At 40.1% G+C, this 15,797-nt stretch overlaps 1 protein-coding gene across 8 annotated transcripts in view; it reads left to right on the top strand.

Annotated features, from left to right (window-relative positions):
• LOC126920379 (cytohesin-1) overlaps positions 1 to 15,797 on the top strand; it is a 59,134-nt gene that overhangs the window by 7,554 nt on the left and 35,783 nt on the right. Inside the window, exon 1 of one of the 8 annotated variants that reach the window (XM_050730904.1) lies at positions 1,143 to 1,262. The exons of 4 other annotated variants lie outside the window; for them this stretch is intronic. In XM_050730904.1, coding sequence (XP_050586861.1) covers positions 1,167 to 1,262 — 96 coding nt within the window. In that variant the 5' untranslated portion in view covers positions 1,143 to 1,166. Of the gene's footprint in view, positions 1 to 1,142; positions 1,263 to 7,772; positions 8,774 to 15,797 lie in introns of those variants that run through there. 3 more of the 8 variants (XM_050730733.1, XM_050731085.1, XM_050731169.1) reach the window with 3 other exon arrangements.

Below are 15,797 nucleotides of genomic sequence, written 5' to 3'. Positions count from 1 at the left end.
ATGATTTTCTTTTTTTATCCGTAGTTACGTTGTTGGGCATCGTGTTTACCTTATGGTCGAACAAATGACCGATTGCCTAAAAATTCCTGACTGCTATCTATCTTTGGCGCTTGGCACGCGCGCATATCTGCCCTCACAAAAATTCCAGGATGTCGTTTTTATGATAAAACGTTTCCGTGATAATTGATAGGGCTCTCGTTTACTTATGCATACGTCCCGTATAATTTCTATAAAATAACAAACGCGTGCGCGCATGCGCATTTCATATTGCGACGCGTCTGAGAGAAAAGGTAAATATCGAAGAATATAGAGTAACGTTAAAGTTTCCGACGTCGGGAATTAATCTATTAACACTGTCTCCATAAACGAGTAATTGATTTTGATCGACCTAATTAAAAAGTTTGATGGATGAGTTTCTTCGTGCTAGCGAGGTCGAGGAGTACCAACCATATTGACGTATAGCATCGAGTTTTTGGTAGTTGCCGGAACTAAATTCTCAAGCATTATGATCGAACATTAATTCAGTTCCTGCAAATATTTACAAAACATAACACGCGTGTAGTCTACTTACCAGTATCTATTTATTTCGCACGGAGATCTGTATCATTTTCTAAGCATCTTACCGATCGAAACTGAGAAATTGGCCACGAGGAATCTCAGTAAAGATCTCCTTCCGATTAAGCTACCATTGACATTTCGCGGGTTTCTTTTGTTTAACGTAATTAAACGTAAATCAAGGTATCGTTCAATCGCGATAACACTCGTAGGGGCTCTCCGCGTAACCGCAACAAGGTTGCAGCTATCAACAAAGGATTCGGTACGATACGCGTCGCGTGTCGCGTTACGTTCCCTTTCAGTTCCAATTACAGAGACATCGGTGCGCTGGTAGATATCGATTATCCCTAAGCTTTTCATCGTTTCCGTTTCTATTGATCTCGCGCGTACGCCTTTCATTCAACGTGTTCCACGGAGCAATAGACGGGAACGAAGCAAACGAGTGTAAACACGATCGGCGAAAGAGAAAAAAGAGAGTCGACTAGATATGTAATCGGTAAAGTCACACGCTGAATATCCTGTGTTTCTTGCGCTCGTCGGTCTTCCTAAATGGATTTAATCGATCTAGCGGTCCGTCGTCTGATCCATGTGGATCCTGACCCTCGACATCCATGACGTCAAGCTCTCGTTGTGGCGGCGGACGGGGATGGCTCTGCTGTTGCTCGTGCTCCGTTATCTGGTTCTGCCCTGGCAAACGAGCTCGAAAGGTGAATTTCGTTCTGATAAAGCTTGTTTGGATACGATTTTCTGGTGCTCGTTTTATGATGTGATGTGTGTGTGTGTCTGGTTTTCCTATTGACAGCGTGTTTTCAACGTCATCATCCTACTGTTTCTATAATTTTTGTTTTCTTCGATATTAATTGCGAAGGAAGGGCAAGTTTATATCTTTTAGTTTAATTTTGATTACCAATCCATCCAGTGTATTAAAATCGGTCTGAAATCGATTGGCACTCAAGGTCACGGTTTTGACCTTTGACAAGATCAGAAATAATCTTATTTTTCGAACTTCAACTTAAAGATCATGCTCTTTTGTATTGGACTTTTATATCAATTCGATATGGAAGGATGGTTGTCCGTGGATCTTGATTGGCAAGTTGATTTCGGACGAATTGTGTCGGCTACGGCTTTAGCTATTGCGTTAAATAACAAAACATGAGGACGAAGTATTCAAAGATATACGGAGACAAAGATGATGCAAGAGTCAATCAGTCACGATCATATTGACAATTGAAATCGATCTGGAAACGAAACAGCGAGCGAATAAATCATAAATATTTGGCTAACTTTGTGGTCGTTCTCGAAGTTGCTTATTACTCTAGCGATGCAAATAGAATCGTTCCCCGCGATTTTCGCACGTGGAAGAATGACGAAAGTCTCGCGCAATCGCATCGGCGATTATTATGACATCACAAAATCTTAACGCATATCGATGCATCTATCCCCCCGAAAACGTTTTAATTAATTTCTGCCTTATACCTATATACATTTCAATTCCCTTCCAAACATTCTAATCTCATTTTTGCTTATTTAACATATTTGAAATATGAAACGTTTCGGTTTGAAAATAACCGTCTACGACTGGCGTTTGTTACAAAGTCGTGTTAGTAGACCTGTTGATTTCAGCGTTCTTCGTTGACCGATTCGTATAGAAACGTACTTAGAAAGTTCAATTTGCACGCGTCTCGGTCACGGAAAATATGAAAAGCGAGGAATGGGAATCGGGTCAGTGGGCCTCGAAGCGACTGCTGCGATTTTATTAGCCGCGATGGATAGTGAATACCGAGGAAAAAAGAACTCATTTTTCTCCCACCCCCGCGATATCTCCGGCTCATCTCGCGTCCGATTCTTTCCGATTTCTCTATGCCGTAGTTTCAAAAACTTTCCCTCGACTTCGCTCGCTCTTGGAAAGTCGCCACTTTCGATTTTCTTCTAGGTAACCGCAAAATTTTGCTTCACGCCTCGTTGCCTGATGTAATTTCGAAAAAATAAAATTGGCAAATTCGTGTACCGAAGTCGAAGTTTCTAGAATCATTTGCAGTGGATCGACGAAAGTACGTGTTCGAACGTTTATACATCGATCGAATATTTCCTAGGTTCCAAGACATTTGAGTTTCATACAAATTGCGTATCACTGCAGTTAATGCGTTTAAGATAGATTATCAGCGTAATGCGAAAAGAAAGATTTCGTAACTTTAGTTTGTTTTCACGGAACGGGGCAAACGAGGCTGATACGATCGTTGCACTCAAAATGCCGTATGCAAATCAGTCCAAGTGCCTCCTTATCGTTGCTCGCATGTTCTTTTATTTAGAAGGCAGCTAGCTGCGGTTAGCTGCATCGTTTCCATTAATAATTTGTTCCCAGATTACCGAGATTGATTACGTAACGTGATGTAACAGTTTATTTTATCTAGAATTTTCACTCTCTCTGATGGATCGTAAGAAAAGTCAATATTAAGAGAGTAAAATAATTAAAAAAATTATTATTACCGTTATTCGAGGAATTCATACAAAATCGAATGTCATATGACATGACACGAAGCGTGTCTTCCGTAGCTGGATGAAGAAAATTAATTTATCTCGACGTTGATAATATTCTTGTATGATACATGGCTCTGAAGCAGTAGAACAGCTACGCAGAAAATAATTATTTTGCGAACTATTCGTTGTTCGAAGCAATCGTATTACACATTACTCGATGGAGCATTTCCTCGATCTCAAAACTTCAGAAGAAAATAGGAATTTCTTGCTGTTGATCGACGTAAAGTTAATAAAGTTGTGTATGCATGAAACTACGTTACCATCGGAGGATGTGATTGCAATCAAACGTGTCTATTTTTACCTGTGAATTGAATAGCTCGACGACGACGACGACGATATGATTACTTCCGAGAAATTGTATTGCGCGATGGTGCAAGAAATTATTCGTACAACGAAGGTCGTTCGAAGATAGAACTCCATTGATCGAGTAAAGTAACAGAGAAGAGGGAACTGTTTCTCAAAAAATTAAACAGGATTCAAAAATATGCGAGGAAGGTTTTTCACAAGTTCTGATATTTTTCTTAAATTCACGAATCACTTTAGCGAAATCATTTCTTTTGATGACCATTTAATGCGACCAGTTAAAAGAGAATAAATCGTCAAATTACAGTGACAAGCACCCATGGAGGAAGCTTATCATATCAATGCAATAACTAGTAGATGTGCTTCGTGGTAACGCTAATAGGTAACGTGAGTCATAGGGCGTATTCTTTCGCGCGTATAATAATTTTCACGATATAGCAAAACTCTAAATTAAAGCAGTACTGGACTGATGCATCGATCATACAAACTGGACTACGTTCGTAGTAGTCTACCTTCTTCAGCAGAGACTGAATCAAAGCTAATGCTAGTTCGGTTAACAAGTCCGTTGACGGGTCTCTTGGCATATTATTAGTCGATATTCTTATTCTATTGTACCGTATTAGTATACAGACCTCGTGCAGATTCAGCTTCCCACGGTGATCAATCCACGGACATGATGTCTAAATCTATACGGAGCGTCTCACGCAACCGGGTCAAGTCAGCGTTAAAACGGCAGGAGATAAAAAGAATTTAATTAGGAAAAATGTAATGATTTTGAGTGAGTAATGAGTTTGAGTCTTCTCCGAAAGTGGAGACGTTCCAAATGTTTCAAGGTCGCCTCTATTTTCTTAAATGGAACTCTACATCGTTCGATGCATTTTTTAATTCTCTACGAAAAAAGCAAAATAATAAAATAAAATAATATTTAAAAAAGTCATGAATTTGTATATATAATTTTGTGTCGGCTAGGAATCGTTCTGGAAAATTCAATGATGTATCTGGAGGTGGGAACTATGACGAGTTCGTGATGGAACGCGAATAACAGCGAACCCTACATCGTTGACCGGCATATGGCATCCCCTGGGACTGAAAGAGCAAAATTCATGACACTCGTGCGTGTACTTTCGTCGAGTAACGACACCCGCTTGCTTGTGTCGTGATTTCGTGGAATTATTTAAACCTGTGAAGTTGCTTGTTAATGGATCATTAACAGTATAACGCCTGCGCGTTGGTTTTATTGAGAAAATAGACTCGTTTGTTTTGTTGTTTTCTGTCTGTTAGATTGTGTCCACGGTTATCGCATAAGTGGGAATCTTGCCAGCGGTAATCACTTTTACCATTCGAATTACCCTTCTCCTGAACGCACTTTTATTCATCCCGAACCTTTTTACTTTGTTTTCCTTGGGTGTCTGTTCTATTGTTATTTCGTCGTTGTAATTGAGATTGACGACTGAAAAACGTATACCCAGAAAAAATAAAAACGTGTATTCCTCGTTTTACCAAAGCTTCGCTTCAGACGATAAACTTTTTATTCGTTCTTTCTTACCGTTTTATTACCTGTGTTTGATTGAATCTTTTTCTTACTTGCATTGCACCAAAATAGAAAAGCGTCTCGCTATAAATAATATGATATAAATAATATGTATTCCGAGACGTGCTACATGTATATTCTCATTATGCCATTGTACGTACATGTCTGTATGCTAGTACAATCGATACTTGAAAACCATCCAGTACGAATTGGAGAAAGAATCATCTCGTTCGTTACGTTTTCCTATTGCATGCAATCCATGCGTATGCAATTTAGAAAATATCGAATTGCGAATTCTGGTAAAATGCAGTGCGAGTCGAGCAAAACAAATCGAGGCAAGTTTGGTGAGGGGCATGCGCGCGCATCTGAGTAACCGTCACGCGATAAACGCGTGCACGTCTGGTTAATCGTCTCGTCCCGTTCACGATGCAGCTGTAGCAGGTGCAACGACGACACGTCGTTGAATCGCGTTTAAACACGGTGATCGAATCGGTGATTCGATCACTCCGAGGAGATATCGTTTGCAAATGCGAATGAACGCTTGTTCGCTGCGTCGCAATGTTGGGTTGCACGTGTAATCTGTTTCTCGTTCGATTTTTCGTCTCTGGTTGGAGTGGGGAAAGAATCGTCAGCCGATAAAGAAGAGAGCAAACAAAGTCGAACGTTTCTTCCGTTCGCTTCTTCTAGCCGTGAATCGTGAATCATGCGGATGGAATTTAATTCTTTTCTGCGACGAGCAGATTTCATGATCAGCAATTCGGCAATGAATTCCTCTTTCTCTCTGCGTTCTATCCCACGATGTTATTTATCAGTCCCGTAGAAGTGGAATCCGAATTAGAGTAGGAATACGTCTTTATTTACGAATGGAATACGCATCTGAGATACGGTGAATTATGCGATGTTTTGATTTACATTGTAATTCCGTCGATAGAGCTGCTAGCGGTTTTATTCGACCTACAGTTTCGACTTTCCGCGTCATTTCCCAATTACGCAGTAATTAATCAACGAGCTATGTATTTAGTTGCTAACTATTGGAGAAGCGCGTCACTTGTCGACACCAGCGCGCATTTTCGTATTTTTTTCATTAAGATGGATAGTAGCGAGCGAGATCTATGTGAATTATATTTGATAATTTTCGCAGCACAAGCAAATTATATTGCTGACCGTTGAACCAACGGGGCCGAAGAAACGATAATCCGCGTCCGAATGAACCCCACTTCGTTATTTAATTTAAAATTTTTTATCAGTGTTTTTTAATATGCTTGATACGGTTCAATGGATACTTGACGTCGAATTCGATAGCAAGAAGCAAAAGGAGTCTCGTCGAGTATCATGTTTTTCGCGGAAACGTTCTATGTTTAATTTTCAATTTTGTCCTTGTAAACAAAATATATACATATTAATATGTAGAAAAGCGTAATCGTTCGATAAAATTCCATTCCAATGGACGAGATGGCTACTTTAAATAGAACCGTACATTGACGTTCAAGCGAGTGCTGTATATAGCTACGCGAAATAGCGCGGTAACCTAAGTAACGTGAAAGTTGGGTGAAATAATTTGTCGAAGAAGCCCAGACGAGTAGATAAAACGGTCACATTGAACCGTGGTCTGTCAACGCCCTGCTCGACACTCGAGCGCCTCCAATTGATAAGCAGTCGGCGAAATTTCAGCCTGCCTCGTTCTCGGAAGCATTCTTTTCACGATCTTCGGCAAGTATGCGTGCTAGAGTGTCCACTTGGTGTTGCCTGTATGTTCGACGTTCGAATGACTAGAAATACAACTTACAATTTTAGCCGATTACGATATATGTATATATATATTCAGTGGACACTTTGAAATTATAGCTTTTTGACAATACATTCAAAAATTTTATCTCGAACAGAGTCTATTTCTTTTTTTTTCTTTTGATTTATGCGAACCTGGTGCAATGAAACTTGGAACATCCTTGCAAAAAATATAGCTCGCAATAAAAAATATCTATCGTTCTACAAATATTGATCTTTCGAAAAGCACTGCTCTCGGTATATTGTAGCGTGTTAAAATGACCGAAATTACGTTTCTGAGGTCTTTTGGTAACGAGGAGATACTGCATCATGCAATTGAGAAATTTCCGCGGTCCGCGCGCGTGCGTTCGCTGCCTTTTTAAACCGTACTTCGCCCATGAAGAGTAGGATCGGTTTGACCTCATACGAGAGCCACCGCAAACGTGGTATAGTGTACAGGCTGCTCCTTGCAATTGGAGTGGCTCGTACTTCATTTTCGCGATGAACGAAAAAAAACCTTTGGCAGAAAAAAGAATGAAACCGTAGATCGATTCAGAAAAATTCAAGTTGTATCGGTTTTATTTCTTCCGTAGGTGGATCTGTGTAAGATGCAACCTTGTTCGTTTTCTATTCTCATGCTGCATACGTCCGAGATTGTGTATCACGCGTAAAAGAATTTTTAATTAAATTGTTCTTTACATAAAAATTTCCATGCACTTGAGAAAATAAACAAATCGTAGAAATGAATACTTCATGAAAAACAAAGGTCAATATGATTAATTGGGATTCACGTATCTGCATGTTACTGCGCATTATTACTGTATACATATTTACCAAGTAGCTAACCGATAGAGCGTATTTAACGTTTTTAATTTAGTATTGTTTTATTTCTTATATTTTAAATATATGAATAAGCGATTCATCAAACGATTCTAATAATATTTTCTATGCATTTATCTTTATTTAGAAGAAAGCTATAAGCTATACCAGTTACGAGGATCAGCCTGTATTCGCACACGCGTGACTGAGTTCACGATGCGTCCACCACGAGGCGCCAGCGCGTTTCCAGCGCGACCGTTTACTCTAGCTCGCGGTCGCGAGTCGCACGGCAGCCGCTGCGTGAGGCGGATCGTTCTTTATCCCGCAGTATCACGATCTCAGCTAACCCGATACAATCGCGGTCTCCGATCAAAATTACGCTGCTTTCGTTGTTGTTATCGGAAAGAGTCGACTTTGAGAAGATAAAACGATCGTACGACAGTGTTTTTTTTTTAAATCTTGCGGAAGCTTTAAATTGCTCGTATCATCTTGCGTGACTATTGTCATTCCAACTTATCAGAGTTTATCGATGTTAAGTGATAAATAAGGTTTAGTAAAAGATCCTTCTTCAGACTCTTACTTCGTTCACCGATATTTTCATCGATAGACGAGTGAACATTATTTGATCAGTAATTCCGAGACGTGTTTCTAAATTTTAGATGCGTTTATTGATAGATTATCACGTGTAGTGGTCAATACGTGGATCGTGGATCGATCGAAAGATACTAATTTTGAAGGAATTGCATTACTGATTCAGGGTCGTTGAACCGTTGAGATCTTTGATCTCGCGTGTCGACAGTTTCTTTCGACAAAGGATCACGTTTACTCGAGTACTCGTAACGCGAGCGATCGTTTTTGATCGCGTTAACGATCGGTTAACGATAGAAGCGTATGTCAATGTCACCCTCGAGATCGAACGGCTACAGTGTCGCATGCAGCGCATGGTGTCAGAAAGTGTGGTTAGGTTGTTCCTGAAAGTATCACGGTTCAGGAGAAGTGAAGGGAGCTGAGTGGAACGAATTCCATTGGTTTGTGAAGTTTGGCAACGCGAACTCGGTGCCAAGCATGATTTTCACCGGCAGGTCGGTGGACGCCCTCGACGAAGTTCGCGGTAGCAACGTGCAGACGGACAACCGTCGGGACGTTAGCGCCGTCGCCATAGCCGCAGGATGGTTTTCCAGTTTGCGCAGACCCGGCAAAAGGAACAAGAAGGGTTACCAAAAGCAGGCCAAGAGCACATGGGACCTTAGCACATTATCTATGGTTAGTTGAACGTTCTGTCTGGCTGCACTTACATCCCTCGAACGATTTACGCGTCCCACTTGAAATTCCCTTACATGTGCCTTGCTCGATTTGGCAGGAGCCTATTTTCCAAAACTTTTTTATTTTATCAAAGATACGATTTATCTAATTTATCTTTATTTATATTTTCTTTTATTTACATTTACGTGCGAATAAACGAAAACAATGTGCAGATATTCATTGGTGCGCTTTGTGTTTACAAAGGGTTTTTAGAAACTCCCGCCTATTTCTGAATCGTAAACACCCGCTTTGATCATCGAAGTAAATGCGTACATATATCGCTACACGATACGTGAAACTCTATACGTGTATGAAGTGCAGTCGAATCATAGTCAGCGATGTCAACATCTCTTCTTAACATTCTTCTTTGTTTATTTACCTTCTTGAACACGCGAACAACTCCTGTCAAGCTTAAAGTCAGTTGATCAGAGAAAATAAGGATATCTCTGTTTAAGTGGCATACGGTTCCTGAAAACTTCCGAAAACGATCGCAAGATGTCGAATTTATCTGAGCAAATGTCAGTGATCAACCGTCGCGTGAAAAAGCGCGGTAAAATTTTGAGGTTATGCGCGGTTACTTCGAGCGACTGAAACAAACTCAAACAAAAAACTGCGATCGATCGATGTATGTGTCCGATCTCGACGATCGGTAATTGAAAAGCCGCCAAAAGGCGCTTCCTAAATAAATCGTGGACGCTATTAAGAACAGAGAAACGATGTAAAATAAGAGTACGGTGGCGCTCTGAATTTGGCTGACCAGCCAAATTTATTTCTAGGGACTTAACACTGATGAAGCCAATTCGATGTACACTTACACTCTCGAAACTTGTTTTCATTTCTATAAGAATAAATTTAAATCTACCTCAGTCGACTATTAGAGCATATAACTCATGGAGTATAAATTTTAGGTATTTATGAAAAACTCCGAGCCAGATATAGAACAGAATGTATATATTATAAGAAAATACGTAAAGTATTTGTTATGGTATTTTGAGAAATGAGCGAAACAATTTTTTATTCAATTTTCATTTCTTCAAATTTATTTGAGATGAAAATCTGTAGAATCACGTGTCTATAATTCCTACGTGTTTAAGAATATTACGTACGTGGGAAGTGTTTGTAATTTTTGGAGGGAATATGCTCGATGAGGTTTGAAGTCGGTAGACGAAATCAGTAAGTCCATTTGATCGCGTACCGTGAATCAGGCTTGTTATTTTCTAAAAGATACCAAAGTTCTTACGCGCGAATATACACATGAGAAGAAATAAAAGGATGACACGTTCCTATTTTGCATATCATTTTAACAAGAAATGTGTAATTTTCAAGACACTAGCGAGACAAAGTAATAGCAGCAACCATAGAAAGAAACGATTTCGAGAATAAATGATTTGACGAAGTGTTGTTTGACAATTGATGTTAGATACACACCACGTAAATAACATTTGTTTGCAATACAAGTAGTATATCATTGGTGTACCTTGGAAGCTGTACAGCTGACAAAGCAAACTACGCATTTTTTACTTGTCTTATTACATTGCTCTTCTCAACGATAATGCATGACCACGTCGTGTACACAAAGTACAAAGATCAATAAAGTTTCGATAAACGTTTCTACACACCAGTAACAAGGTAAAAGCAGGCTGGTGGAAATTATAGAATTGCATGGCCTTCTGTATTCTTAGGACTGCATTACTGAACCAAACAAATAGGTTCGCCAAAATTTGTATCGTATCTCTGTTGCAAAGGCAGTCTTCAATTTTGTAATACTTCGTCTAACGATCGTGAATTTTCATCTTTTGATCATAACGATCGTTTCTTTCAACGGATCTTCGCCGAAATAGTTGTTTTCTTCCGTGAGACAAAAACGTATCTGTATGAATGAATTAAACGAGTGGAGAACACCGTGTCTCTGTAAACAACGACGTGATTCGATCGTTTACAATGGCACCGGTTTTCTTTCGCATTCCTGACGAAAATATCATTCCATGATGTTCCTGACGTCACGAATCGAAGATCGTACAGACGAACCAAGTCAGGGTGACTTATTTATAGAGAGAATCAGGATACGAATGGAGCTTACGCAAATAGACGGTCATTTGATGCAGGGTTGCTTTGATCGTTGAGCTAATCGCAACCCTGCGTTCCATTCTCCGATTCTATTACGCAGCCAATTATAATTATTCTAGATATTTCGTCCGTAATGTCGATAATTACTTTTTTACATTTTATTTGCTTACAGTGATCAGAAAATTGCTGTTCCTACAGTAACGGATTCGTAGAACCGCAATCTAATTGCATAAGTTCTTAACGAGGTACCAGTAGATAGTTGAGTCAGCTTTTCGTGAAATCGCGATAAAAGAATGATACATCTATTTTCGATGAGAAAATTTCCTATTTTCGTTTTACTTTCAATATTCTGTTATCGTTACGTAATTTCCATTTGATTGCAACGATGCAACTATTCGAGTTTCTAAACAGGAGAACTTTGCTTGTAGCACCAATGATCTACGTACAGTAACCTACGAACGTATTCGAACAAGTATCGAACAATGTTGGAATATCTTCGTGAACCTCTGCATAAGTCAGTGATCGAAACGCATCGTGAGAATGGCTAGCAATCGTTGCCATAGCAGGCTGTTAGAGGCTATCAATTTTTACGGTCGCGTCAAATTGCGTGTTCACAGATCAGGCGTCGAAGAAATTTGCCGGTCGCACGACCTTGCCGCAGTGAAATCAACGCGTAACACGCGCGCGCTTCCTAGAGCGATGCTTCCTAGAAATCTTCTTTCTCTATCTCGAAAGACCCGGTGGTACCTCGGTAACGAACAACGCGAAAGCGAGAGAACCGTAACGTTGAGATTTCTATCTCGTATATACCGCTTATCGAGGATTTACGCCGACCTAAATAGTCTCGAATGAAATCCCTGGAATCTTGAATCGCGTACTGGTAATCGAGTTGTGTGTCATTGAATATTTCGCGGTGTACGGATTAATCGGAAACCTCCTCGATAAAGGGAAGCAAGAGGAGAAAAGTATCGGTTCTTCCTTTGTTCGTTGCCAGTTTATGGATTTATCGAGTGTATCGTGGTACACGTGGAAATTACGTAACATCGTGGCGTTACGTGCGCGGCGGTACACTTTATGATATTAGTTATTCAGCTTGGTGGTTGCCGGCAATATTTTTAGGTTAATGGGGTGGCTTGGTGGCGGTCGGAAAGAGCGAGTGATCCGTAGGGAATAGGAACAGCGACGATCGTTTCAAAGGAAACAGAGAAATTTTTTTCCCTTTCTTTTCCCTTTTCCTTCATTCTCTTTTTGCTTTTTGTTCCATTTTTTCTTCTGTCTCTCTTTCTTTGTTTATTACTCTTTGTTAGCCTGCAGCGTGTTGCGATCGATAAAACTGTCGCATTTATTCGTCGTGGTGCGTGGCGTTAAAACATCGAGTCCTCATAAATCGTCCAACGGGAAAAAGTGTGTCGATCGGTTTCCGAGTTTCACCGTTGTCCGGCGCGAACCTACGCCGCTTTTACATAAATTACATTTCGCGACGAGCCATCGGTGCCAATATCGGCATTGTTGCATGCTTCGCCATACAAATACATATTTCGGCAGCGAAAGCTTCTGTCTTTTGTTGCGTCTGCCTCTGTATTGGATATTGAGTACTACGTACTACGATTGCTACTATCGTGCTTGTGATGTGTAGAAAAAAGTAGTCAGAGAAGCATTTGTTCGAGTAATCTTTACCACGTATATATATCGTGATATTAAGTCATTCAGCATTTTAAAGGTCTCTAAGTATAGAAGACACTGGCTGTATGAAATGATTGTGGGTAGGAAGGAAGGCTGTTAACTCTTTTGTTAAAGAAGGTGAGAAGGATAGCGGTCGAGTTTAACGTTCATTGGTAACGTTCGTGGTAGCGTGTGATGTTAAGCTTGCAATTTCATAACAAATTGATCTAACTCGAACGTAAGCACGATTACATCTTTAGATTCGATCAGTTTATGAGTTAAGAGACAATTTCCGCGTTTGGAGTCGTTCAAGTTTCGTCTTTGCTTCATGTCGAATTATGTAACGCAGCATCAGATCATGGCTCGAGATTTATGCGTGGAACGGTAGATACGTCAAAGTTGTACAAACTTCGTGCAAAACACAGTTCGCGTTTAGATAATCGAACGTCAGAGAAGCATATAACGACATTAAAGTACTCTATAAACCATTAACTAGTATAAGTTGATTCGAAGAATATGAATCACAGCTGTCAATTTTTCCTATGACACCTTCTAGAAGATAAATCTTTGTTACGTCCTGACGTAAATCGTACGACAAACAAATCGTTTTATTATGGCGTCATAGCTGGTTATAAAAGCATCAGAATACAGTTGTCTCGCGTCGCGTGAAAATTTTATTGCCCGTTTACTACAGCGAGTCCTTATCGGTAGCCATGGCACCTGACTTTGCTTGCACGGTTGTTTATCAGTAGAACCTTAATCGCTTCGTTTGACGTCAACAATTTCACGATACCAGCGACGATGACATCTTCTCGTCATCGAGGATTACATAAAGCTAATAAAACAGGGTTGTTGTCATCTCGTGAATGTCCAGTTAAATTGCTTCGAAATAATTGGCTCGGACAAGGTATAAACGGGAAAATCGATTTGACAAGCGAATGTGACAAACGGAATTGCAAGTAAGAACTGGAAATCTTGATAAGCATTCCGTTGACTATAAATTATTTTTTTAATGATGGAACGAGACTGACTCTAGACGCGCCATGAACGAAGATATTCAAAGAGAGACATCGTGTCTCGCTGATTACACAGACGAACTATTTTAGTGTGCGAAAGTAATCTCACGTTCTTGTTTAAAAGTTTTGTCACATTTTTTTTGCCTACTATTTGTCGCTATCCAATTTTATCAGGACACAACGAGACGTGGCCGAATAAAGGAGGAGGAAGGAGGAAAAGACGAACGAGAGAGAGAGAGAGAGAGAGAGAGAGAGACGGGGTGAACAAAGGAAACAGGTTCTGTTTTAAGCGGCGCGATTCCTCTTTCCGCATCCGCTCCGTTTGTTCCCGCCTTTTGCGACCAACACTCGTGTATCTGGGTTATACGGCTGCATTTTGGACAGCAAGGGAGAAAAAAGAATGTGTTTGGGTGCACGCCAGCCTGGTGTGCTCCGCGACGATGTTGTAGGAGAATGGAACGTGTAATTGGGTAAATACGTGAATGGAAGAATTCGGCGGTGCTAAGATGGTGTCGCGAATCTGAAGAACTGGAGCACCAACGTCGAGAGACGTAATATAACGAGAACTGAAGAAAATCATGCTTCGTTGGCGAATTATTTAATGAACGAGTGTAACGCGCAGACGGTGGGGATAGATAGTGGATAGATAAGAAAATGAGGAAAACGAAGGTATGAATAAAGAGACGATGTATGAATTCGCAGAATGAAAGTAAGAACTGGAAATCTTGATAAGCATTCCGTTGACTATAAATTATCTTTTTAATGATCGAACGAGACTGAGTCTAGGCGCGCCATGGACGAAGATATTCAAAGGAAAGGAAAGAGATTTGCGAAAATTTGAAGTTACAATACGTAGATTATTGTGTACAGAGATGAATGGATTAAAATATACGTGTACTACGTAAAAGCCAGAAATTTCGCAAGAACGTGCAGCGGAAGAGAAGAAGAACGCGTGTATGTTTTTTAAAAGACGTAGATAAAAAGATAAATAAACGTAGATCGAGATGAGCAAATAAACAGATTATCGAACGGATGATTTAGTTCATCTACTTTCAAGATTTCCAAGGCTAGAACATATACAAGGCTGTATACATATGATACGACAGTCGGGAACACATTGCGATATTGGCATCTGTTGTAACATCGTACAACGTTAAGGACGACAAAGTTGCTGAGAATAATAATATTCACACAACACGATGTGTATTATACTCGGTTTACCGAGTTGTTCTGCCACAGTTGAGCGATAATAGTCGCTCGAAATCTGAACTCGAACCGTGAAAAGACAAGAACTTATTTACCAGGAGCTTTTGGTAAAAGAATCGCCATTAATTGACGTGTTATTCGGACCTTGAAATTTGCATAATTCCAGCAAGCTATGTAAGTGGTCGAGGGTGATTTCGCTTGAACAATATGTTAGCAAGAACATATGGGTCGTGGGGAAAATTATATTTATCTGCAGAACGCACGTAGATGTGTTTACTCTGGTGGAACACGTGTCACTGGCTAACTCTAAACGCGGCATTGTGTTTACAGTGAGACATACATATCGATCTTCTCTTGCTTCGTATGCATACCGCGTATCGACGGCCATTCGGCACCGCGAATAGACCGAAGCGAACTGTGTGACCGGCCAATTCGCGTAGCTTTTAACGCTGCATAGCTTGTACGTTAGAATTCGAAGGTATTTTTTAAGGTATTTTTTACCTGGTGTCCCTTCTTAATCCTTTCACCGTTGAAGTCACCGTACAGTCACACCGGAAAGTATAAACTGTCAAGATTTGTTAGGATGGCGCATGAACAAAATTATGTATTCCCTGTTTTAAAATCCACATAGAGGAAGGGTACATATTAACGAATGGATAAATAACTGTACACGTAAAGCAACTTCTCTTCGAGTTTTGCAACACAATTATCGTAGTTGGGACATGGTCGTTTGAATTCACAGTGAAAGTGGTAAATAAAAAGTAACGAGAGAGAGAGACCAAAGCACGCATAACGACGTTAGAAACATTACAAGAATGCTGTTATTATTATTAACTTGTTTTCGAGCAACCGATCCTAGTTGCATTAATTGCATGGTACACGTGGTATTGCTTTCTACCGGAGACCCGCGAGCATTTAATGGACGACCCTAATGTCGTTTACTAAACCGAGTTTCAACACACGTGCCGGCCTATCAATTTTCAAAGTACATTTTCTCGAAGCTAAATTATCGTGCACGTAAAAACGAGAAAAAA

The sequence above is a fragment of the Bombus affinis genome, chromosome 1 (assembly GCF_024516045.1).
Source record: "Bombus affinis isolate iyBomAffi1 chromosome 1, iyBomAffi1.2, whole genome shotgun sequence".
NCBI lineage: Eukaryota > Metazoa > Arthropoda > Insecta > Hymenoptera > Apidae > Bombus > Bombus affinis.
The sequence above is the reverse complement of the archived record's forward strand: the minus strand, read 5'-3'. Positions and strand labels throughout refer to the sequence as shown.